General features: G+C 46.7%; 2 protein-coding genes and 1 long non-coding RNA gene across 3 annotated transcripts; all 3 read left to right on the plus strand.

The window, feature by feature from the left end:
• Positions 1-8,604: 8,604 nt before the first annotated feature.
• Positions 8,605-9,090, plus strand: LOC119288841 (RING-H2 finger protein ATL64-like). Its single transcript, XM_037568369.1, has one exon. It carries the CDS (start codon positions 8,605-8,607, stop codon positions 9,082-9,084), a length of 480 nt encoding a protein of 159 aa, XP_037424266.1. The 3' UTR covers positions 9,085-9,090.
• A 573-nt stretch (positions 9,091-9,663) lies between these two features.
• On the plus strand, positions 9,664-11,479 carry LOC119288842. The gene is made up of 2 exons (XR_005141301.1): positions 9,664-9,880; positions 11,185-11,479. It is a non-coding gene; the product is annotated as an uncharacterized LOC119288842 (long non-coding RNA).
• A 6,527-nt stretch (positions 11,480-18,006) lies between these two features.
• LOC119288844 (RING-H2 finger protein ATL80-like) lies at positions 18,007-20,728 on the plus strand. Its single transcript, XM_037568370.1, has 2 exons — positions 18,007-18,503; positions 20,527-20,728. The coding sequence occupies exons 1-2, from the start codon at positions 18,007-18,009 to the stop codon at positions 20,726-20,728; spliced, it is 699 nt and encodes a 232-aa protein (XP_037424267.1).
• Positions 20,729-23,695: the final 2,967 nt, after the last annotated feature.

A 23,695-nucleotide genomic window follows, 5' to 3' on the forward strand; every position in this document is an offset into this window, starting at 1 on the left:
CGGGGGGGCGTCGTGGTACTTGGCTAATCCGCGTAGTCGTGCATGTTCCAACATCAAACTTGGAGGGACACTGACGGCAGTAGAGGTACACTTGTTGTAGGGGTACTTGTCAGATCCACGGCGACAGTAGTCGTTCACGTTCGTTCGAAGAGGTAAAAGGTGACTCCAAGCCCTTCGCGGTCGACGGTGGGAGGCGGGCAGCGAAGCAGCAGCAACATGCGGGCACCGACGGGCACCATGCCCGTGAGGAGGAGGGGCTCTACAGGAAACCAGCAGGGAGGCATGCAGGCGTGCCGGTAGATGCAGAGGAAAGCAACAACGCTGAAGAACCATGGCGGCCGAGATGGGACTTCGACGACGAGCAGGGTGAGGCGGAGGTCCTGCGGGCGTCAGGGAGACCGGATCCGGCCACAGCTCTCTGGTTCAGTTCGGTTCCAAGCGCCGGAAGCTTGGCCTGCTCCAACTGGTAGGGTCAGCCGGCGACGAGGTTTGACCAGAGCGGCGGCCTGGTTCCACGGTGGCTGGAGCGAGGAAGGAGAAGCCAACGCAGGAGGAAGGAGGCGCGCGGATGCGGGGCCTCGCTGGTGGCCTACTGGTCGGGCGCGAGGAGGCTCGCGTGGGGAAGGAGATCTGACGGGGGCGCGAGGGAGCCGGGCGGCGGTCCACTGGATCCGACGAGGGGCGAGAGGAGGCCACGGCAGGAGGTTGGAGGGATCTGGCGACGGGATGAGGAGGGAGAGACCGAAAGATGGGGAAACAGGTGCGGGGCTTCTCCCTGGAGCGTTGCGAGGAGAGGGAGAGAGAGATCGATCAAGCAGAAGGGAAGGAGCATGGGGATCGAGCAGTTGTGGGATCTGTGCGTGCGGGTGCTGGCAGCGGTGTTGGAGGATGCGAGGGAGAGGGTGAGAGTTAGGTTTAGGACTAGGTGGGCCTGCAGGGGAAGGATGGGCCTAGGGGGGTCGGCTGGGCCTAAAGGCTTGGCTGCGGATGGCCTATAGGCCGGGTGGGCTGGCTCCTCTCTCCTCCATTGTCCAAAAAATAAAATAAGGAAAACCAAGGCTCAGAGAAGAAAAAAGGCCAGCAAATTTGAAAAGGAAAAAGTACCCTTGTGCTCCTGGATTTATCTAGTATTTGAATAAAATGCCTTGGCAATTTTAGAGGCTGCAATTTTTATGAAATTTGAAAATAACTCAAACCCGAATAAATCTGTAGCCAAACCAAAACACTTCCAAAAGACCTGAAAATTGGAGGAGGTGGTCTTGGCACGGTCTAGTATTTATAGGTAAAAGTTGAACATTTTAAAGAAAGAGGAGAAAGCCACTTGCAATAAATGGGTGAAATTTGAAAGAAGGAAAAAGTGAAATGGTTTGCACTTGGAGAAGGGCCTTGGAGGAAAGATCATGGATGCAAAAATAGTTTAGAAACGAGAGGGATTTATAATGCAAGTTTGTTGCGGTCAATTCCAAACTAATGGAATATTTTATATAGCTCCCTAATAATATTGGGAGTATATGTTCTAAAGAGAAATCGCCATTGTGAATATCCCTTGATTTAAATGGAACGAAGATCCATATGATTTATTTATTTGAGTTATTAAAAAGGTTGCAAGATGACATGATGCAATGCACATGATGCAAAGATGCATGCAACAGACAAAACAAAACACTCGACGAAACTCAGAAAACATGGAAGGCATTTGAAGCTCCGGTATTGGGGCGTTACAACACTCCACCATTCAACAATATTTCGCAAATTAATGCAAACAACAATTTAAATATTCTTGATGTTGTTATCATGATGCAGATGACAGTTGCAAGTTTTATGCATTTTTTATTAAAAGTTGACATGAGCGTGATGAGAGCATTTGTCACCATGGTAGAAAGAAAGGGGTGCCACGGCGACGAAACAGAAATGATGCCGCTGCAACATTCCGATGATCCAGTAGCTCACGGGGATATTGGTGCAAAAGGAAGTGGGTGTGAGTGTGTCATGCAAGAAGATGGGGTACTCTCGGTACCGGGTTCCCACATGTCGACGGCAAGGCAACGAGGAACTCGCAAAGAACAACTCGGACACGGTGCAACCACGAGCATCTCAAACATCACACATCATTCGTTCACGGGCGTCGTCTCGGTGGTTATACCTTCCAAGGGAGCATTCTCGAGGGGTTCGAGTTCATAGAGGAAGTAGTTTTTCTCGTGATGGTAGTAGAAGTAGGGGTACATGACGACGGTAGAGGTACTCGCGACGGTAGTGGTACACGTTTCTTGACAAAATTACAGCGGCGGTAGTTGTACACGGTTTATAGATGTTCGAATCACCGGTAGAGGTACTTGGCATAGCGTTACAAGGTCGGTCTCGCCGGTCTCGGTCTCAGCAGCGTCGTTGTACAAGCGCGACATCGGACTTGTCGAACCTGAACTCTTCGGGGGGGCGTCATGGTACTTGGCGAATCCACATAGTCATGCACGTTCTAACATCAAACTTGGAGGGACACTGACGGCAGTAGAGGTACACTTGTTATAGGGGTACTTGTCAGATCCACGGCGACAGTAGTCGTTCGCGTTCGTTCGGAGAGGTAAAAGGTGACTCCAAGCCCTTCGCGGTCGACGGTGGGAGGCGGGCAGTGAAGCAGCAGCAACGTGCGGGCACCGACGGGCACCATGCCCGTGAGGAGGAGGGGCTCTGCAGGAAACCAGCAGCGAGGCATGCAGGCGTGCCGGTAGATGCAAAGGAAAGCAACAATGTTGAAGAACTACCGCGGCGGAGCTGGGACTTCGACGACGAGCAGGGTGAGGCAGAGGTCCTGCGGGCGTCAGGGACACCGGATCCAGCCACGGCTCTCCGGTTCAGGACGGTTCCAGGCACCGGAAGCTTGGCCTGCTCCTGCTGGTAGGGTTGGCCGGCGACGAGGCTTGACCGGAGCGGCGTCCTGGTTCCACGATGGCTGGAGCGAGGAAGGAGAAGCCAACGTAGGAGGAAGGAGGCGCGCGGATGCGGGGCCTCGCTGGTGGCCTACTGGTCAGGCGCGAGGAGGCTCGCGTGGGGAAGGAGATCTGGCGGGGGCGCAAGGGAGCCGGGCGGCGGTCCGCTGGATCCGGCGAGGGGCAAGAGGAGGCCACGGCAGGAGGTCGGAGGGATCTGGCGACAGGATGAGGAGGGAGAGATCGAAAGATGGGGAAACAGGTGCAGGGCTTCTCCCTGGAGCGTTGCGAGGAGAGGGAGAGAGAGATCGATCGAGCAGAGGGGAAGGAGCGTGGGGATCGAGCGGTTGTGGGATCTGTGCGTGTGGGTGCTGGCGGCGGTGTTGGAGGATGCGAGGGAGAGGGTGAGAGTTAGATTTAGGACTAGGTGGGCCTGCAGGGGAAGGATGGGCCTAGGGGGGTCGGCTGGGCCTAAAGGCCTGGCTGCGGATGGCCTATAGGCCGGGTGGGTTGGCTCCTCTCTCCTCTATTGTCTAAAAAAGAAAATAAGGAAAACCCAGGCTCAGAGAAGGAAAAAGGCCAGCAAATTTGAAAAGGAAAAAGTACCCTTGTGCTCCTGGATTTATCTAGTATTTGAATAAAATGCCTTGGCAATTTTAGAGGCTGCAATTTTTATGCAAGTTTGAAAATAACTCAAACTCGAATAAATCTGTAGCCCAACCAAAACACTTCCAAAAGACCTGAAAATTGGAGGAGGTGGTCTTGCCACGGTCTAGTATTTGTAGGGAAAAGTTGAACATTTTAAAGAAAGAGGAGAAAGCCACTTGCAATAAATGGGTGAAATTTGAAAGAAGGAAAAAGTGAAATGGTTTGCACTTGGAGAAGGGCCTTGGAGGAAAGATCATGGATGCAAAAAATAGTTTAGAAATGAGAGGGATATAACAAAAAACAAATCCGGTAAATCCCCATATTTATTTAGCAAATTAATGCAAACAACAATTTAAACATTCTTGATGTTGTTATCATGATGCGGATGACATTTTCAAGTTTTATGCAATTTTCATTCAAAGTTGACATGAGCATGATGAGAGCATTTGTCACCGTGGTAGAAAGAAAGGGGTGCCACGGCGACGAAACGGAAATGATGCCGCGGCAACATTCCGATGATCCGGTAGCTCATGGGGATACCGGTGCAAAAAGAAGTCGGTGTGAGTGTGTCATGCAAGAAGATGGGGTGCTCCTGGATACCGGGTTCCCACATGTCGACAGCAAGGCAACGAGGAACTCGCAAAGAACAACTCGGACACGGTGCAACCACGAGCATCTCAAACATCACACATCATTCGTTCACGGGCGTCGTCTCGGTGGTTATACCTTCCAAGGGAGCATTCTCGAGCGGTTCGAGTTCGTAGAGGAAGTAGTTGTTCTCGTGACGGTAGTGGAAGTAGGGGTACATGACGACGGTAGAGATACTCGCGACGGTAGTGGTACACGTTTCTTGTCAAAATTACAGCGGCGGTAGTTGTACACGGTTCGTACATGTTCGAGTTACCGATAGAGGTACTTGGCATAGCGTTACAAGGTCGGTCTCGCCGGTCTCGGTCTCGGCAGCGTAGTTGTACAAGCACGACATCGGACTTGTCAAACTCGAACTCTTCGGGGGGCGTCGTGGTACTTGGTGAATCTGCATAGTCGTGCACGTTCCAACATCAAACTCGGAGGGACACTGACGGCGATAGAGGTACACTTGTTGTAGGGGTACTTGTCGGATCCACGACGACGGTAGTCGTTCACGTTCATTCGGAGAGGTAAAAGGTGACTCCAAGCCCTTCGCGGTCGATGATGGGAGGCGGGCATCGAAGCAGCAGCAACGTGCAGGCACCGACGGGCACCATGGCCGTGAGGAGGAGGGGCTTTGCACGAAACCAGCAGCGAGGCATGCATGCGTGCCGGTAGATGCAGAGGGAAGCAGCGGCGCTAAATAACCACGGCGCCGGAGCTGGGACTTCGACGATGAGTAGGGTGAGGCAGAGGTCCTGCGGGTGTCAGGGAGACCGGATCCGGCCACGGCTCTCCGGTTCAGGTCGGTTCCACGCGCCGGAAGCTTGGCCTGCTCCTGCTAGTAGGGTCGGCTGGCGACGAGGCTTGACCGGAGTGGCGGCCTGGTTCCACGATGGCTGGAGCGAGGAAGGAGAAGCCAACATAGGAGGAAGGAGGCGCGCGGATGCGGGGCCCCGCTGGTGGCCTGCTGGTCGGGCGCGAGGAGGCTCGCGTGGGGAAGGAGATCCGGCGGGGGCGCGAGGGAGCTGGGCGGCGGCCCGCAGGATTCGACGAGGGGCGAGAGGAGGCCACGGTAGGAGGTTGGAGGGACCCGGCGACGGGATGAGGAGGGAAAGATCGAGAGATGGGGAAATGGGTGCGGGGCTTCTCCCTGGAGCGTTGCGAGGAGAAGGAGAGAGAGAGATCGATCGAGAAGAGGGGAAGGAGCATGGGGATCGAGCGGTTGTGGGATCTGTGCGTGCGGGTGCTGGCAGCAGTGTGGGAGGATGTGAGGGAGAGGGTGAGAGTTAGGTTTAGGACTAGGTGGCCCTGCAGGGGAAGGATGGGCCTAGGGAGGGTCGGTCAGGCCTAAAGGCCTGGCTGCGGATGGCCTATAAGGCGACTGGGCTAGCTCCTCTCTCCTCTCTTGTCTAAAAAATAAAATAAGGAACCCAGGCTCAGAGAAGGAAAAAGGCCAGCAAATTTGAAAAGGAAAAGGTACCCTTGTGCTCCTGGATTTATCTAGTATTTGAATAAATTGCCTTGGCAATTTTAGAGGCTGCAATTTTTATGCAAGTTTGAAAATAACTCAAACTCGAATAAATCTGTAGCCCAACTAAAACACTTCCAAAAGACCTGAAAATTGGCGAAGGTGGTCTTGGCACGGTCTAGTATTTATAGGGAAAAGTTGAACATTTTAAAGAAAGAGGAGAAAGCCACTTGCAATAAATGGGTGAAATTTGAAAGAAGGAAAAAGTGAAATGGTTTGCACTTGGAGAAGGGCCTTGGAGGAAAGATCATGGATGTAAAAAATAGTTTAGAAACGAGAGGGATTTATAATGCAAGTTTGTTGCGGTTAATTCCAAACTAATGGAATATTTTATATAGCTCCCTAATAATATTGGGAGTATATGTTCTAAAGAGAAATCACCATTGTGAATATCCCTCGATTTAAATGGAACGAAGATCCATACGATTTATTTAGTTGAGTTATTAAAAAGGTTGCAAGATGACATGATGCAATGCACATAATATAAAGATGCATGCAACAGACGAAATAAAACACCCGACGAAACTCGGAAAACATGGAAGGCATTTGAAGCTCCGGTCTTGGGGCGTTACACGTGCCTCCCTCAAGCACATATCCAAATTGTGTGTTGCGCATAAGAAGAAAGATCATCCATGGTTGACTGTAGTTGTTGCAAAGACTGTTGTTTGTTGTGACCTCAGGGAGAGGGTGAAGTTGCGACCATGGACGCCGGCCTACTACGCACCTGGGGAGGCAAAGTTTTGACATGGTCGGATCTCGTTGCTGCAAACCGGCAGGCCTAGTGCAAGTCCGAGGGAACTTGCATTGTCGAGGATGTTGTGACCGCAATGGCGACGATGTTGTGTGGCAATGTTGTGGTTGCAACATCTGTTGTGTTGCATCGATAGTGGTGGTACTATAGCAAACGTAGCACTTGGTGGACTACGGCGCTGCACTCGGCGCATGTTGCTGCCGCATAACAGCCAAGTTGCAAACGACAGAGCACTTTTTGGAAGAGAGGAACACGACTAATGTATCAACCACCGAGCACAACACCAACCATGTTGCAAACAGTTGGGCGCTATCTCTAACGCAACGAAGAATAGACTGATATCTTACGCGCCATCTAGTGGTTGTAAGCAGACGATCAGATCCATAGATCATTTGGTCAACACAAGCTATTTTTGCCGAGACTTCAAACGTGGCATTTATTTTAAATATCAAAAGTAATTAACTAATGTTGTACAAGGTATTTGTTTGAGACTTCAAACGGGCCATATGATATATACTATGCGAGTCCACTAGTGAATGGAATCTATGTATGCAATTGCTGGCTTTAGTGGACTAACCAACATTATTGAAATTAAAAAGTATATCTACTGTACTACAATTGGTAGAGCCGCATAGCTAACTCCTCATGATTAGATCCTTAAATACAGCATTAACTAAACACATTATCAATTATGGCCTTTTCCGGAACACAGGTGCTTTATGAGATGTAGTGAATGAAAAGACCCATCAACTAAAGTCTTTAATGCATAGATGATTAGATATGTTTAATTAAGCTTTCTTCATTAATTATTTAGCAATTAAGCTCCTCCATACATAGGTATTTTGTACAGGTCCACACGTTTGACATCATTTCTTTATGGGTCATCAAGTGCTCTCTCCTCGATTGCTTACACCAATTTTTTGCTTATGTGACATTCTTAGCAAAATACACCATGAAGCACAGGAAAGGACCTAATAATGTTGTTCCTCAAGATTTAGTGTAAATGTAAACCGATCAACAATAACCTATTACGTAAACGACCTTGATGGCTCAATTCAAGTCTTTTATGCTCTAGACCTGCAAATGCGAGGGCCACTGTGGCAACATGACTTGATCTTGCTAATGGTTAGGCATGCAATAAATTTGCAATCAGTTATTCTAGACCGCTGGTTCAAACCAAGGGGAAAAACTTCACCAAGAGAAGAATGATCAAGTACCCGGCCAGCATAATAAATGAGAAGTTCACGAAAATTTGCAGGGGCACGCAGGTTCGGTAGCACGCACCTACCAGCCCTACCCGGCCGACCGATTGCCTTGCAATCTGTAAAGTGGTTGGATCTCGCATGAGGGCACAATAACTTTTTAGTTTTAATTTTTGAAACTTACGATTTTGCATCTGAATGTCGGCCGTTGATATCAAGTTTCGGTGCTCAAACTTTACACATAGATTTTTGTTGTTCACGGGTACTGAAACTTGTGATTTTGTCATACGCTCGTACTAAGTTTGAAAAGTTGAAACTTTTTTTTTAAACTCATCAGAACGTATTACAAATGGATCTTATTTGAAAGCTCTCATCACAAGAAACACGAATATGAAAATAAGACTTAATTCAAGCTCTTTTTCTTCAAAAGTTATGAAAGATTGAAAATCAAAAGTCAAAAAAGAAAGCACGCGCAAGGGGCCGCACCTGCGCAACAAATCCTCTCCGAGAAGTTCAGGGATGTGTACTCCTATGTCATAGAAGAAGTCGAGGTCCCACTTGCTCCTTCTTTTGTGGCAAACCAGAACATGGACGACAAGCCGCCTACCTACATGATCGAGCATAGACTTGTTCTTTTCATGCTTGCATACATTTGCTTCGCGTCGCATAACCGCAGCATGTGCCGAATATGCGTAGAGCGGTGTACACATAGTCGCGTAGGCCCAACCTAAGATAACATATTCTAGGACAAATTCTCAAAGAACAAAAAACATATTCTAGGACAATGAGAGCACGGGCAGTTAGGGGCAAAATGTCATCTTATATATCATGCACAATCGCACATCGTCGAGCAGACACAAACGCATACTACTTCCCATTGCTCGTTGCTCCACGCAGTGTACGTATAGATAGGCCCACATGTCGAGCTCTGAGATGGAGGACTCCTCGCTGAGCAGCGACATCAGGTTCTACGCGTACGCGGTTCTCGCGTCGTTCGGCGTGGCGGCGGTCCTCGTGGTGTGCTTCTGGCAGCTGTACAAACTCACCGTGTCCGCGCGGCCGCAGGACATGCTGCCCGTCTCTTCCTCCTGCGGTAATGTGGCGGCGCTGAGGCTGAGGGACATCTCGGCGCTCCCCGTGTTCGTGTACGGCGGCAATGGCGACGGCGCCCCTGTGGGCGTGGAGTGCGCGGTGTGCCTCGCGGAGATGACGGATGGCGAGAGGGGCCGGCTCTTGCCACGGTGCGGACACCGGTTCCACGTCGAGTGCATCGACCGGTGGTTCCGGTCCAACTCCTCATGCCCGCTCTGCCGCGTCGCGGTCTTCGGCGAGCCGAGCACGCTGGAGGCGCACAAGGGTGCCTCCTTGTCTGTGCCCGCGGTTGTGTTGCAAGGTTGAGCGCGTGCTTGTGTTCTCAATCTCTTTTTTCTCTCGTTTTATGATTATCTGTGCTGTTCATGGAACTGTTCGTTTTGTTCAATTAATAAAAGAAAATGTCGTCCTTAGAGTTACTAAGCTCCCCAGAAATGGAGCTATGTGGTTAATCGGGGCCGTGTTAGACCGCTCGGATCAGCCTGTAAGACTAGCCACAGTGAGAGTAATTTCAACAGTAACTTCAAGTTCAACTCAGCAAATTTGTCTACGTGGCAATGAGTTAATGAAGAAAGAAATAGTTCTAGTAACTTAGCTAGTTACTGTAACATCACATGTCCCAATGCAGTATAAGTCTATAACCTAATAAATGGAGCTTTGCATGACACCATACCTATGTCACTACCCACTATGAAGGTAGTAACATAGTCTAGGGATATATGTATGTCACTAATGTATGTTACTCTCCATTATGGCTAGTTTAAGTCGGTTTGTGTTCTCCTTTTCCAGCCGAACGGTCCCACTTGCGAGGTGTGCGTAATGGCCTGATGGGTTTGTGGACTTGTAGGCATGTGTGCGGATTCCCCTTCTATCTCTCTCTCTCCTCCTCCCCCCCCCCGGAAAATTTTCCCACAAGACGACAACCTCCTCGACTTCTCCAGCACGCCCTCTTGCATAGCCACCGCTCCTCTGGCTTTCCTGCTTCCGTGCGCCGTCTTTAACCTCGTGGGTTTGCGGTACTGGCGGCGGCAGATGGGGGCGGCGGCTGGATCAGGACTGTGAGGGCAGCAGATTAAAGGGAGAGAAAGAAGCCCCGGTCTAGGTGAGTCCATATCCACTCTCTTCTCTCTACTCTGGTGTCTCTCTCTCTCGCATGCTGGGGCGTGTCGCGGTCAGGACTCAGGAGAAGCAGACGGCCCGCGATTGTTTCAGGGCGAGGCAGGCGGCTGCTGAAGGATCTCAGCGCAAGCTCCTGCAACAAGTGATGTAGCGTGATGCCGACCTGAGTGGTTATTCTGTCGGACTTCTGGCCGGAGATGATGCTCTACTGCTCCTCGTCGCGTCGTCTAAGCACCAAGAACCACGTCTAGACGATGGGGTCGTTAATGGGAGATCGTCATCTTATCTAGGCATTACTCTTGCACGCCGGCATCATGGCCAAGCCAGGCCTGCTGGTAATTTGGTTCCCCTTTCATACTTGGGTCAGCGGCGGCTGCTTGAGGGTGTACAGTGGAAGATGACATCCCCTTTTACCTTAATTTTTGCACTAACCTCTTCTCTCTATATGCGACATGAGCTTCAGGGTGAAAAGTGAGGACAGGACTTTGACAGTTATAATATTTGTAGGTGCATATATGAGTAGCTTCATGAATAAAGTAGATGCATATGTATTTCTTGGGCAAATTTATCTGTGTATAAATAGGTGCATATAGCATATACATCTACTCATATAAGAAATAGTTTTTGCCCCTTCATGGAAATTGGCTTCATTGTGGCTCCATAATTATTTTCTCTTTCTATTTTTTAGTTATCATGTATGTGAATCACAAAACAAAAAGGTAGTTGTATCCGCACAGTGGCCGTATCCACACCACTGGTGACCCTGGTTTGACATGGAACAGCCCTGGATCACACTCTTGCAACAGATGGTTTAGTTCACATGGCTTCAGTTTTGGTTATGTGATGAGGCCATTCCCTTCTCTCTTTTTCAGAAATATGAGTTCGATTTTACATTTCTTTCAGGCTAATTAAGCAGAACTGAACGATGTATTTTTGAATGCTTTGTGCAATCTATGTATGTTCGTGGTTATACAGGTTGGAGCCTGAAACTGATAATAAGCTCAGTCTTAATCTATGTATTGCTTTGCATGTTTGTTGGCAGAGAGAGATAAAAAGAAAAAAAACATATGGTGATTGAATTTACTTCTGCATCTGTGGTATTGTCCACCAATACAACATTTATGAAATAGTGATACTGTGATAGTATCTTTATTTGTCACACGCATTGTGTTGCCCTGGATATAATATAGTTTGGTTATATCTTGGTATTTACGATTTATGAATCACTTCTTTTTTATAGTTGCACTGCAATTTTTAGGAAGTATATTTATTGTTCCTTCCTGGTAGTCACCAGGTGGCAATGGAGAGCATGCTGGTGAACTTTCAACCTCATCTGCTTTCGTGTTGAAGATATATAGACAAAAGAGCAACACATTGAGTAGTTACTTTAAAGTGATGACTTTGTAAGTACAATATTTTATAGTTCTATATATGCAAGAGACGTTCATGTTTTCTTATATGTTTGTACCTTAATAGTTTTCTCACTTCTATTTTATTTTTCTCTCAAGACAAAAGGGCTCGGAACACGTGGCTATTCCTTCCATGTGGCACTATTAAAATATGAAACATCGTTATTTTTGTATGTAGCTGTAACTTTTAAGTGCTTATGAGATTGAAATTAATTCTAACCCCATTCTCTGTGCTTATGACATACTAATAAATTGTAACCCATTCTATGTACTTATAGTTTAAAGTGACTTTTTCATAGTACAATGGCGAGAGGATTCCTTATTTGGCCCTTTCTTAAAATTTGTTTCCCTTTTTGGTCCAAAAAACTTGTTTCTTTCCTTTTTGACACTTAAACTTTATTTTGTTCCTTATATGACATTTCTGTTAGTTTTGACTAGTAACGTTGTTCAGTCTGACCTAAAAAGACCATTTTACCCCTTGTGTAGTATGTCACCAGATTATTTACATGCAAACACAAAGGTAATGTGATATATATTTTGTCATGGTTGAATAAACAAACAAAAAATAGTACCATATGTCTAAATACAAAAAAAATGTTGCACGGGACTAATCATAATTATTACATTAGGAGCAGAATAATGACGGCCCATTCAATCTCTACTGTAGCGTATAAATTTGTATAGATTAATGTTACAGGTGATAAATTAGACTGCGGCATGTCAACAAGTGATATCCCTTAGCTGTGTTCGCGCCTCGATTGTGGCACACGCTCATGCCATTTTGTTACAGATTGACTGGCTACAATTTGCAAGAAGCCAAGAGCACAAGCTTCTGATAACTTGTATCTCCAGCGAGTCGTTTCGAAAAATGTCTCCATCAAATCTAAATAATCATCTAAACTACGCACACACACACGAACCAATGAATCACTACCTGCCGAGATTGAATTGATCCAATCAAGTTGCTAGCTTCCTTGCTTCTTGTGCTAGCTTTGCACGTACTTGTGTGATTAGCACGTCTGCATATATAATACGTCGGACACGTCCGATGCAATATACGTGTAGTCATGTTTTTTGATCTAAAGATAAAGAAAAAATGGCGATATGGCCACCGGGACGGCGCCGACACGGTGACACGTCGGGGACACGGGAAGCCTAGTACTTGCTGCCTTGCTGGTGCCGTGCTGCGTCTGTGATGCCTGTGTGTGCTTGCTGCCGTTTGGATGCGCTCGTGCTTGCAAGGGGCAAAACTTTCTTTGTATGTGCCAGTTAGGGCCAGTTCTTTTGCTAGCATTTTTGGGCTTCCAGAATAAACTGCCCCTTATCCAGCTTATTCTAGAAGCCCAACCAAAATTTTCTTTTTAAAAGCCTACTAGTCAAGTCTTAACTACTAGGCTTTTAAAAAAATAAGTTTGGTTCAGCTTCTAGAATAAGCTAGGTAGGGGGAAGCTTATTGCAGCTTATTCTGGAAGCCACCAAAAGAACTGGCCCTTAACACCGCTGGATGAAAAAATGGATAAAAGTGTCACGCAAGGAACAAAATGAAGTTTAAGTGTAAAAAAAGGAAGAAACAAGTTTTTTGGGCCAAAAAGGGAAGCAAATTTTAAGAAAGGGCCAAATAAGGAATTCTCTCTACAATGGCACTGATATATCAAAATGGCAGAATGGCTACACGATGTAGATGTAGATGTGCTTAGAATGAAAATTATGCCCGATTAGCACCGTTTATGCAACAATATAACTATTAATACATGCTTGTATAAGGTGGAAGTTTATATCTTTTTTGTTGTTGACACTCCTATATGTTCAGTTGTCAAGGAGTAGCTGTCAGGAGTGGTGGAAAAATGGTTAGAGTTGTATGTGCTTATGAAGTTTCTGTTTTATCCCAGAGAAAATGCTGAATTGTTTATTCGCTATTCCTATATTTTTTGTGATGAAAAAGCTATTTCTATATTTGCCACATATGCATATTTCATATTGTATTCATTTTCTATATTTGTACATAAGAAGTAGAATGACAAGCAAAATGAGTAATATGTAGTGTGGGCTCTACATTAGTTGTGAAAAAAAGACAAACTTGCTTTGAGTGAAGAGGTTCAAAGTAGATGGAGAATATTGCGATTGTCTGATATTTCTAATAATGTCTGAATCAAATCTATGTATTTTGATTAGGATCATATTCTCCAGGTATAACTACAGTAATCCAAAGAAGTTGCCTTAATGTTATCTGCATATTACATTATCTCTCAGTGCTACAAAATTAAGGATCTTTCTTAAGTGCTACTACAAACTAAGGTTCCATGTAATGTTTTTCTTCGAAGCTACACGGCAAAAACAATGTGAGAATCATAGTGGAATAAGAGCAAATAAAATAACAAAAACAATGTTGCATGGCAATAAAAAAAGGGCGCAGCAAGGCGCGCATTTGCTTCTAGTATATATTCTGTCCCAAAGACATATTTAGCTCACGCTCTGCATGTAGTCTCATCATATACTACTCTAGTACCCATATCATTACTTAAAAAAATAGTACCCAGGCCGGGGCGGGGCGTTTTGGCTCCCGGCCTCTGGGAGTGAACACTAAATTCGTCACAAACAGTAAAAATATTCAAACTTTTTGTGGTAAAAAATGCTTGAGTACGTGATGTCCGTGCAAAAATTCAGCATATTTGAACATCTGAAAGCAAAAAAAGACAAATTTGGGTATGTAAAAAGGTTTACTCTTTTGCACTCTTTGGACCTATTTTTTTGCCGAGAGCTACTCAGATGTCGGAATAAGTTGAAACTTCTCACCGACATCACGCACTCAAGCATCTCTCATCATATTTTTTACTTTTTAGTATTTTTTTGAATTTACTGTTCATAGAGTGTAATGAGATCGGGAGCCGAATTGAATATTTGCTAGGTTGGAACCTTTTTTCTTCTTCTTTTGCCTTACCCAATTCCAATGTCTTCAGAAGCATTGGTGCATCGGCTCGATGCAAAGATCGAGAGGTCATCGTCGCGATGGGGAGACCGAAAGATCAACGACCATGTTTTTCTCACCTTCATAGCCATCCAATGAAAGTTTTCTCACCTCTCATTACTTGCACGAACTTTAGTAAGAGTGTTTCAAATCGCATGTTCCTTTGGGTCATTAACTTAGAAAGAGCGACCATGTAATTAGCGGAAATGTCAGATGAAACCAATAAACAACCTGAATCGTTCGTCATAGAACATAGCAAGGAAAGTGATTTAAACTTATACAAACTATCAAAAAAGCATGTGTGTTGTAACGAGAGAAGAAAATAACACACGTCTATACCCATTAACCATGACTCAAGACCTCAATAAGTCTTGCAAAGGCATCTCTCTTCAAGGCATAGGATGAGAAATCTATTTTTTTCATGCAAGGTTTTGCCGAGGCGTGCATGCACGGGTATCGACGTTTTCTTTCGTCTCCAATTTGGCTTTGCTGAGGTGCCCATTTGCAATCCAGGCCGGTGTCGGTACGAAAGAAAGATGGATCGTGCGCTATTGTTTAAGCTTGCACCGTAAATAGCATTTTTAAATATTTTATAGGTAAAATAACATTATCATATTCAAATTCTACACATATTTTTATCAAATTTCATATATAACATATTAAAATCAGAGTACTGTCTTAAAAGATATGGATATTTTTTAAAAGTACTATTCGTTCTAGATGGATTGTGGGTTAATTACAGAAACGGAAGGAGGCTTTCCATGAAAACGCAAAAAAGATTCATTTTCTACACCCTCCGTTCTTGAAAGAGTGTACTTCCAACTTTGTTGGGAAGTCAAAACAATTTATATTTGACCGTATTTATACAATAATAAGGCAAAATTTATGCCACCAAATTAGTAGCATTAGATTCATGATAAAATATATTTTCGTCATATACCTATTTGGTCTCACAAGCATTGATATATTTTTGCACAAACTCGGTCAAACTTTGAGATAGTTCAACCCTCCAACAAAGTTGGAAGTACACTCTTTCAAGGATGGTGGGAGTATGACTTAACGGTGGAGTGCAGGTTATTACTAGAAAAGGGAGGGGATATGTACAAAACAGTAAAACACGGTTTGTTTTCTCACTTAAAGGTGTGCGGGCAGTTAATTATTACAAAAGAGAGTGGGGGTTTCTGTAAAAATATGTGACATATGGGCATAAGCACTAATCCCTTATTAGTAGATATAGATTGAGAATTGGTTGCTCTTTTTTCCGCGAAAGGGTCCCAAAGCCATATATTAAGTATCACATGTCTTTAAAAATACTCCCATACAGAAAAATAAAATTACATTTCGAAGTCTTCTTTCTTTTGCATCCACCATCGACGCACCGCCAACATAACTCGATGCAACCTCTAGGTCTCCTCCTTGAATGAGCAAAGTTTTAAAAAGCCCATGAGCCGGAAGAAGCAGCGGTCGGGAAGTTATTGATGTAGACGAAGAGACGCTGTCGGCTGCGATCTGCAAAGCAACTTGCTGCCCCAGAGAAGAAAACAACTATAAGGGCATGTAGAAACTTCGACAACCACGAAAGTTGGTCAAATCCAGGTGGATCCTCCAGAAACCTAAACCGATCAGATCCCAAAAGATCCGCCAGCGACACGACTCCATATGCCCTTCGCTGGCGATAAGCACACGAACGTGGCAGGGAGAACATCATTCCTACATCGGGGCAACATTGTTGCCTCACTACCCTAAACCGAACATGTAGAGTCCCTAAAGAAAACAAGAACAAAAATCATCCATGTTGCCGCACGCTAGGTCCGCGATTGATGTCGAACTCGCTGATGTCTAGGACCATGCACTAACACCCTCTTCTACGATGACCTAACCAGGCCAGATCTTCGTTGAATATCGCCATGTTGCAACACCAACGCCACAGCCAAGCATTACACGCTGGAGACCACAACTCGCCTACACATCCCTGCTGCCGACCCTCAACAGTCCACCGAACCCTCCATACCAGGTCCCCACGATCAGCAGCCTCCCCGTTGCTGTCGGCGTCGCACATGCATGCTTTATCTGCCGGCGCACCCAACGGCGGCGAGAGAGGGGTAGGGGATGGAGTCGCACACCCGCCTTCGCCTCTATGGCGGTGGAAATGTTCATCTAAGATGGTGTCAAATTGGGTGTTCTTCTTTGACAATTTGGGCAATTGATATAATTAAAAATCTCATAATGCACTACAAGAGAAGAGACAAAGAACTTTGGTCAGAAGAAGCCCCTAATATTAAGAATCGTTCCAAGGACAATGGAGCCATTACATAAGTACAGAAAAGAAATCTCAAGGGTGTCACAATATCTTTGATGTCAAGTTCTGAAAGACTCTGTATAATTTAGAAAATATTGGTCAGCTGCCGAAGCCAGTAGGCCAGGTGGGATAAAAAATTTAAGAGCTAGCTGGAGCTAAACAACTCAGCATGATCGCACACTTGTACTAGTGCCACTACTTGGCAGCTGTCATTTGTCAGACCGTGCTAACTAATCAGCGTTTCATGGTAATATATTAGGACGCAAGACTTATTAAGTTATCGACCGCCGGATCTTTGACAATATGTAATCGCAAACAAAAGGATGAAAATTATTAGGAGTTGTTTAGACTGGTCATAGTGGGGAGTAACTTATACTAGTGACATGCATATGACACTAGTCTAAGTTACTACCTCCATAGTGGAAAATACTCCCTCCGTTTTTATTTAGTTCACGTATTAGCTTTGGTCAAAGTCAAGCTTTATAAACTTTGACCAATTTTATGAACAAAAATATTAACATATACGATAACAAATCAACATCATTAGATTTATTATTGAATGTACTTTCACATAGTATAAATTTGTTATGGTAAATGTTTATATTATTTTCTATAAACTTGATCAAACTTTACGAAGTTTGACTTTAGTCAACACTAATATGCGAAGTAAATAAAAACGGAGGAAGTAACATAGTAATAGTGTCATAGACAACTTTATTTATTATGTTGTAGACTCATTTTTTGGGGGAAAGCGCTATGTTACAGTAACATATTATGTTACTCCAAATACCTCTTTCCTTATTAACTACATACCATATAAGCAAAAATTTCTTGAAGTACGTTATGTTACTATTTCCTCTTTCCATCTATATAGGGCCTAATGCGTTTTTCAAGACCGCCTTTGACTATTGATAAAATTAATACTACATGACATGCATAATGTGAAAATTATATCATTGAAAGCTCATTACACATACGAATTTGATGATGTGCTTTATGTAAGTTGCATGTCATATATTATTGCTCTAACATTTGGTTAAAGTTAGCCTCAAAAACTAAATTAGGCCTTATATAGATGGAAGGAGGGAGTATCTAAGTTACTCGCATTATGACTAACCTTCGAGAGTGGAAGGATTCCAACCCAACGGCATGTGGCTGGTAGTAGCCCAAAATTCATGGACGCAATCATATTAATTACACTACCTTCACCGGAGAAGACTTCTCTCCTCCAATCGAAGGTAAAGAACGGGTGGACCAAGTGTTAACTATGAGGTGTTGGGCATAAATTAATGTTTTACCCAAAGAGTTGGCGAACCACATTTTACCATAAATATACATAGGACACCGTTCCTTGTCCTCGGAGAGCTAGCCAGGTTGCTTCTCTGTTGGGTGCCGGCTAAGCTTAGTCTCCTCCAGTGCACTACCGCGCAGGAGAGATGGAGGGCGGTGGCGTTTCTCCAGTCTCCTCGCCGTCGCAGGCAACCGGCGGGCAGATCAACAGCCGCGCTTCCTCGGCCCTCGCAGCCGCCAGCGTCGCCCTCATCCTGCTCTGCATTTTTTGGCGATTCGTATGGCGGTGCAAGAAAGACGCGCCGAGGAACGACGGCGTCGGTGCCGCCACCTCGTCCGCTCCACCGTCGCCACCTTCCTGCCCGTCGCAGGTGGCTGGCGGAACGAGCGACGGAGAACGCGACGAGAACGAGAGGACGCAGCTCCTGGTATTCGTGCACGTGGCCGCGGAGAAGGCGGAGTGTGCGGTGTGCCTGGTGGAGTTTGGGCTCGGCGAGATCGGGCGGCTCGTGGCGGGCTGCGGCCACGGGTTCCACACCGCGTGCATCGAGACGTGGTTCCGGGTGAGATCGACATGTCCGCTCTGCCGCGCCGCGGTGGTACAAGAGCGGATCGCCGTTGATCAGTCTCCACGTGGCGCGTGGTAACTCGTTGCATAACGAAAATGTTGTACTCTAGCACTGATAACAATTGTTTGGTCCTGCGCTCATGAGTCTAGTTGTGTTTATATGTAATGTAAAGGAGAAAACAAACATACATTTAGTCCATTATATAGTGCAGGCCATTGTTGGCCCAAATCGTTCCTTTTGAGTTGAGAATTGATTTTAGTAAAATATTACTTTCTCTAGAGGATGAAAATTGTATTAACTATGTTAAAAATTCAGAACAAAAAATGGTCTCCAAATGCCTGCTTGAGATTGTATGAGTGTGCGTGTGTGTTTTATCTCTTATATAAGACACTGATGCCGCCATTGCTCACGGGCAACAACCCTAGTTAGTCACATTTAAGTGGACTGCTCTGAAGCATTGATCTAGAGATGGGCGGCTGAGAAAAGAAGATGGGCTCACCACACTTAGAAAAGAAGATCATTCGGGAAGTAGCCGAAAAGCTCAGGAACGGCAACAACGGTTCGGGAGTGGATGAACCTGATGCAGTGGTCCTCGGCAATGACGGAGTGCACGATGGTGATCATCTCGACGTAGTGGAGCTCCTTGTGGTGGCGGCTGCTCTCGTAGTTGACAGAGTTGGCGGCTACGGCTTTCGGAGTTGCTAATGTCGGCGGAATCTTCTGGGTGTGGACGTGCCGCTTGCTTTCGGGCGCTACTTGGGACGCACATGGGTGTGATGAACAAGATGGACAAAGGGACGATATCGAGTACATGTTCACCTCGCCGAAATCAATGGTTGGGGTGGCGGTGTAGCTTGGGTATCATTGAACTCGAAAGTAGAGGACGCGGCAGTCTTGCAGGAGTTGTTTAGGAGGTGTGCACGGGTCCGGCACGTTCGGTGGTGGAGGTGGCATGGGAAACGGCGGCGTGTGTCACCAGAATTTTGGCCAGCAGTGGCGGCGGGGTCGATTAGCAGCAGCCTGGCGGCGAGATGCAATGCAAGTTGGGGGCGAAATGAGTGGGGGCTCATGGGATTTAATTAGAACAGGCCGACGTTAGCTATCGTGGATGGTATCGTGGAGTTTGTGTGCGCGTGCTCGTGCTTGTGGCCATGTGTGTGCTCGCAGTAATGCACGAGATCGTGAGCGCGGGTCTCTCCTGGGAAGTTGACAAAGCAGCTGATAGACGAGGTCTGCCTGGTGTGACATCCCAGCTTAACAGGAATGGTAGACTACTCATATCAATGTGCACCTTCTTTTCCAGGAGCCCATCCAAAAGGAACATCAAAGTTAAGCATGTTTGGCTTGAGGCAATTTGAGGATGGGTGTCCGATCAAAACTTGATCCCTAGTTCACATGGGTGAGGACAAAGTGCACATAAAAGACTAGTATTGGTTTGTGGGACCAGTCTATCTCCAAGGTGTTGGGGATATAACCCCACGGTATAACCCGCCTTTGAGGGCTGGGTCAAGTCATTGGCGACTCTTAGGAGACAAGCTTCAACTGGGCCAGGATGATCAAGATGCAAGACTAGAAGGGAGGCTCACAAGATGGGCCGGCTTAGGGCCCGAAACCAGAAGACGGCAGGCGGCCTGGAGGTCTAGGCCTCCATATGGTTGCTTGTCATAGAAGGCAAGGCGAGTTAGAGTTAGGTTCGGTCACGGATCATGACCCGACCCAGACTCTTTTAAGCCGGAGGCCTCGACCTGTATATAAAGGCGAGTCCCCAGCACAGAATAGGGCAAGTTACAATCGATCGATAGCTAGGTCAAGCGAATCTGCTCCCTTGTAATTGATACTCAAGCAATAAAAAGAAAAGCAGGAGTAGGCTTTAACCTCCACTGTGAGGGGCCGAACCTGGGTAAACTCGTGTCCTTCGACCGACTCAACCCCGACAAGCTAGTCACCATTTGCGATGGCCTCATGTCTAAGTCCTCACATTAGGACATCTGCCATGACAAAAACACGACAGTTGGCGCTCACTGTGGGGCCATCGCATGGTGGTTTCGAGTTCTTGAAGGGCTGTTTCCCAGGGATCGAGGGATACGTTGTTGGCAGGATGACTAAGAGTCGCCGCGGCAAGCTCTACATCGATGACGCTGGCTGGGGCCCCGAGGCCGACTCAATCGAGTACGGGTACCGGGTCGCCTACGACGGAATCCATGTCTTCATCGGCAATATCGACGTATCTAAGCCTGAGCTGGACATCTGCACCGACCTCGTCGAGCCGGCTCGGCGCACGCAACCCGCCAGGGTCTAAGCCGGGCGGAAACACGTCTTCCTGGGATTCACGCAAGGTGTGGAACTTACGAAGAACTCTGCATCTGGAGGAGAGACTCTCATCTACTCAGGTGACGGGTCCTCGATTGGAGAGATGGAGTCAATCTACCAGCTTCAAACACAGCGGGCTTGGGGGCTGTTCCGATGGTGACAGTATTCCGGACCCCTACGAGCCGTCGTGCTGAGCCACCATCTTCATGGCGGGCACGGCGCCGGCTCTCCATAGCACGACGGCTAGAGCAATGGCAACAACTGGCCCCTCAGGGTCCAGCTTAATCAGGCATCCAGCTCAAGTGTTATCTGAGCTGATGGATGCTTTAGCAACTTTAATGGGGACTAAGGTCACAGCGGAAAACCAAGCGGAGCGTAACGCAGAAATCGCAAAGCTCAGGGAGCAGATGACCAAAGCCCAGGAGGATATTAATGCTGAAAACGCCTGGATGGCCATGTTGTAGGTTCAGATTGATGTTGAATCGGAGCGCCTGAAGGCCATGGCTTGGCGTTTAAGTCTAGATCAAAATGCCTCCAATGCAGTCTTACAAAGGAGGCATCAAACCCGTTTTCCCTTAAATTACGAGCCCATGAATTTGTTGAACACACCAGGGGCGGGACCAAGTGCTGGAGGAGCAACATTTACACCCCCATCAACTGCAGAGGCACCTAGGAATAGGGCGGTGGCTCGGCATCATCAGCTTCATCAGCCAGAGCCGGCCCGTAGGGGTGAACCAGGGTCAAACCCACTTCGGGGTTGTACCCCACCTTAGCATTTTGCAATGCCGCCGAGTCACTTTTCTAACCCGGTGGTTAATATTGTAGCAGTAGCCACCTGGCTCAACACTCTCCCTATTACCGGTGAGTCGCCCATTACAGTCAATGCACAAAACGCCATTGAACTTCTTTAAATGGCGATTGCACAGCAGAAAAAGTATTCGTACAGCCGTGATCGTGTGCACTCAACCCCCCTCCCGAGCCGTAGTTATAGTCGGCATATTAAGTCGTCACGGTCTCCAGCAGTGAGCAATGTTGTAACCTGCCCCATGATAACATGCCCCTTAATCCAAGGACTGATGCTCAAGCAATTGTGGACGAAGCAAGAGCCCACCGTGAGGCAGCAACGGCTAACCAGGGGCTTATCAGCAACCTCCAGTGACCCCTTCAGTTTCTGTGGGAGTCGGGGTCAAATTCTCGGACCATTGGAGTATCGTGCCTAGTGTCGGCTTTACGCAACGAGTGCATGCCCAAAGATATTAAAGACCCTCGGAAGGTGCCCAACTACACTGTTTTCTTGAGCCAGCAACTTGGATTAGGATCTATGAGTTAGCCATGGACAAGTTGGAAGTTAGTGATGTAGCATGTGCCATGTATTTTACGATGATGTTGGAAGGGCTGGCTCGTACATGGTTAAAGAACCTGCCTCCTAACTCTATCAATACCCTGGAGGAATTGAAGGATAGCTTCATCAAGAACTTTCAAGGAACTTGTAAGCAGCCAATGACAATTATTGATCTGGAGCATTGTGTGTAGCGGGACGATGAGTTGGCCCATCATTGGGCTCGCCGGGTCGCAACCATCATACACTCTTCAGACAGTATTGGGGCGGCTCAAGTTGTGTTGCTCTTCGAGAAAACTATCACTTTGACCCTCTTAAGCATAAGCTAGGGCGGCTTAAGCGCAAGTGTACACACATGGCCAAGCTTATGGATGTCCTGACCAGGTATGGTGACTTTGATAATACAAAGGATCCAGGTTTTGATGATGATAAATTTGGTAAGGGCAAGAAAAACGGTGATGTCAAGGGCCAGCAGCAACATGTCTTGACTCAACAGGGTAATTGGAATAACCAAGGTGATGGGGGGAAGTGTAAGTACTCTGACAGCGGGTTAGATTTTATGGCTAATACCAATGGTGGGTTTAAGAATCAACGTCGTAATGGTAATGGCAAGTCGCCTTTTAGTGGAGGAAAGCCTACAAATCTTGAAGCTATGCTCAATGACCCCTGTCCAAAACACAGTTATCCTAACAAATAGTCTACTCATACCTAGAAGGATTGTTATATCATGCGGGAGTTTAGGAACCAGAGCCGCCAGCAGCATCACGGTAACAGTAATGGGCCGTCTAGCGGGCCAGGCTCCGGTTTCTAGGGTTCCGGCTTTGGTGGCAGCGGCTCAAGTTCTGATTATCAGGGTCATGGTAACCATGGTGGTCATAGTCAATAGTCCGGGCACGGTAATCAGCAGCAGAATAGTCAGTCAGGATACCAGAGTAACCCAAAGCAGCTCAATGGTGACCAGTATCATGTGTTCACTATGAACACGTGCAGGCGTGATCGGAAGGTCCATAAGCGAGCAGTCAACACGGTTGAGCTGGCAGTGCCTCAGTATTTAAGGTGGTCAGAGCAGATGATCACATGGAGCCAGGCGGACCACCCGCCCCGGGTTGATGATCCAGGTCATCTGGCCCTGGTAGTAGCCTCTCAAGTGGGCGATTATAAATTTACAAAGGTGCTTATGGATGGTGGTAGCAGCATGAACATCTTGTACTATGATACTTTTCATCGGATGAGTTTGACCAACAAGGACCTCAAGCCGTCCTCCACAGTGTTTCATGGAGTGGTGCCTGGCAAGTCAGCCTACCCTATCGGGAAGATATCACCGGAAGTGGCTTTTGGTGATGAGTACAATTATAGAGCAGAGACGTTGTGGTTTGAAGTGGTCAAGATCAAGAGTCCATATCACACCCTGTTTGGATGGTCGGCTCATGCTAAGTTCATGCTCGCCCTTGTTATGTCTATTTACAGCTTAAGATGCCAGGGCCACAAGGGACGATCACCGTTCACGGGAAACCGCAAAGTCGCTCTGGAGTGCGAGGAAGGAGATGTGGCTTACGCAGAATCGGCCTGTGCTATGGAGGAGCTTAAGTATTATAAAGATAATGTTGACCCAGCTGA

Source organism: Triticum dicoccoides, chromosome 4A (genome assembly GCF_002162155.2).
Source record: "Triticum dicoccoides isolate Atlit2015 ecotype Zavitan chromosome 4A, WEW_v2.0, whole genome shotgun sequence".
Classification (NCBI taxonomy): Eukaryota; Viridiplantae; Streptophyta; class Magnoliopsida; order Poales; family Poaceae; genus Triticum; species Triticum dicoccoides.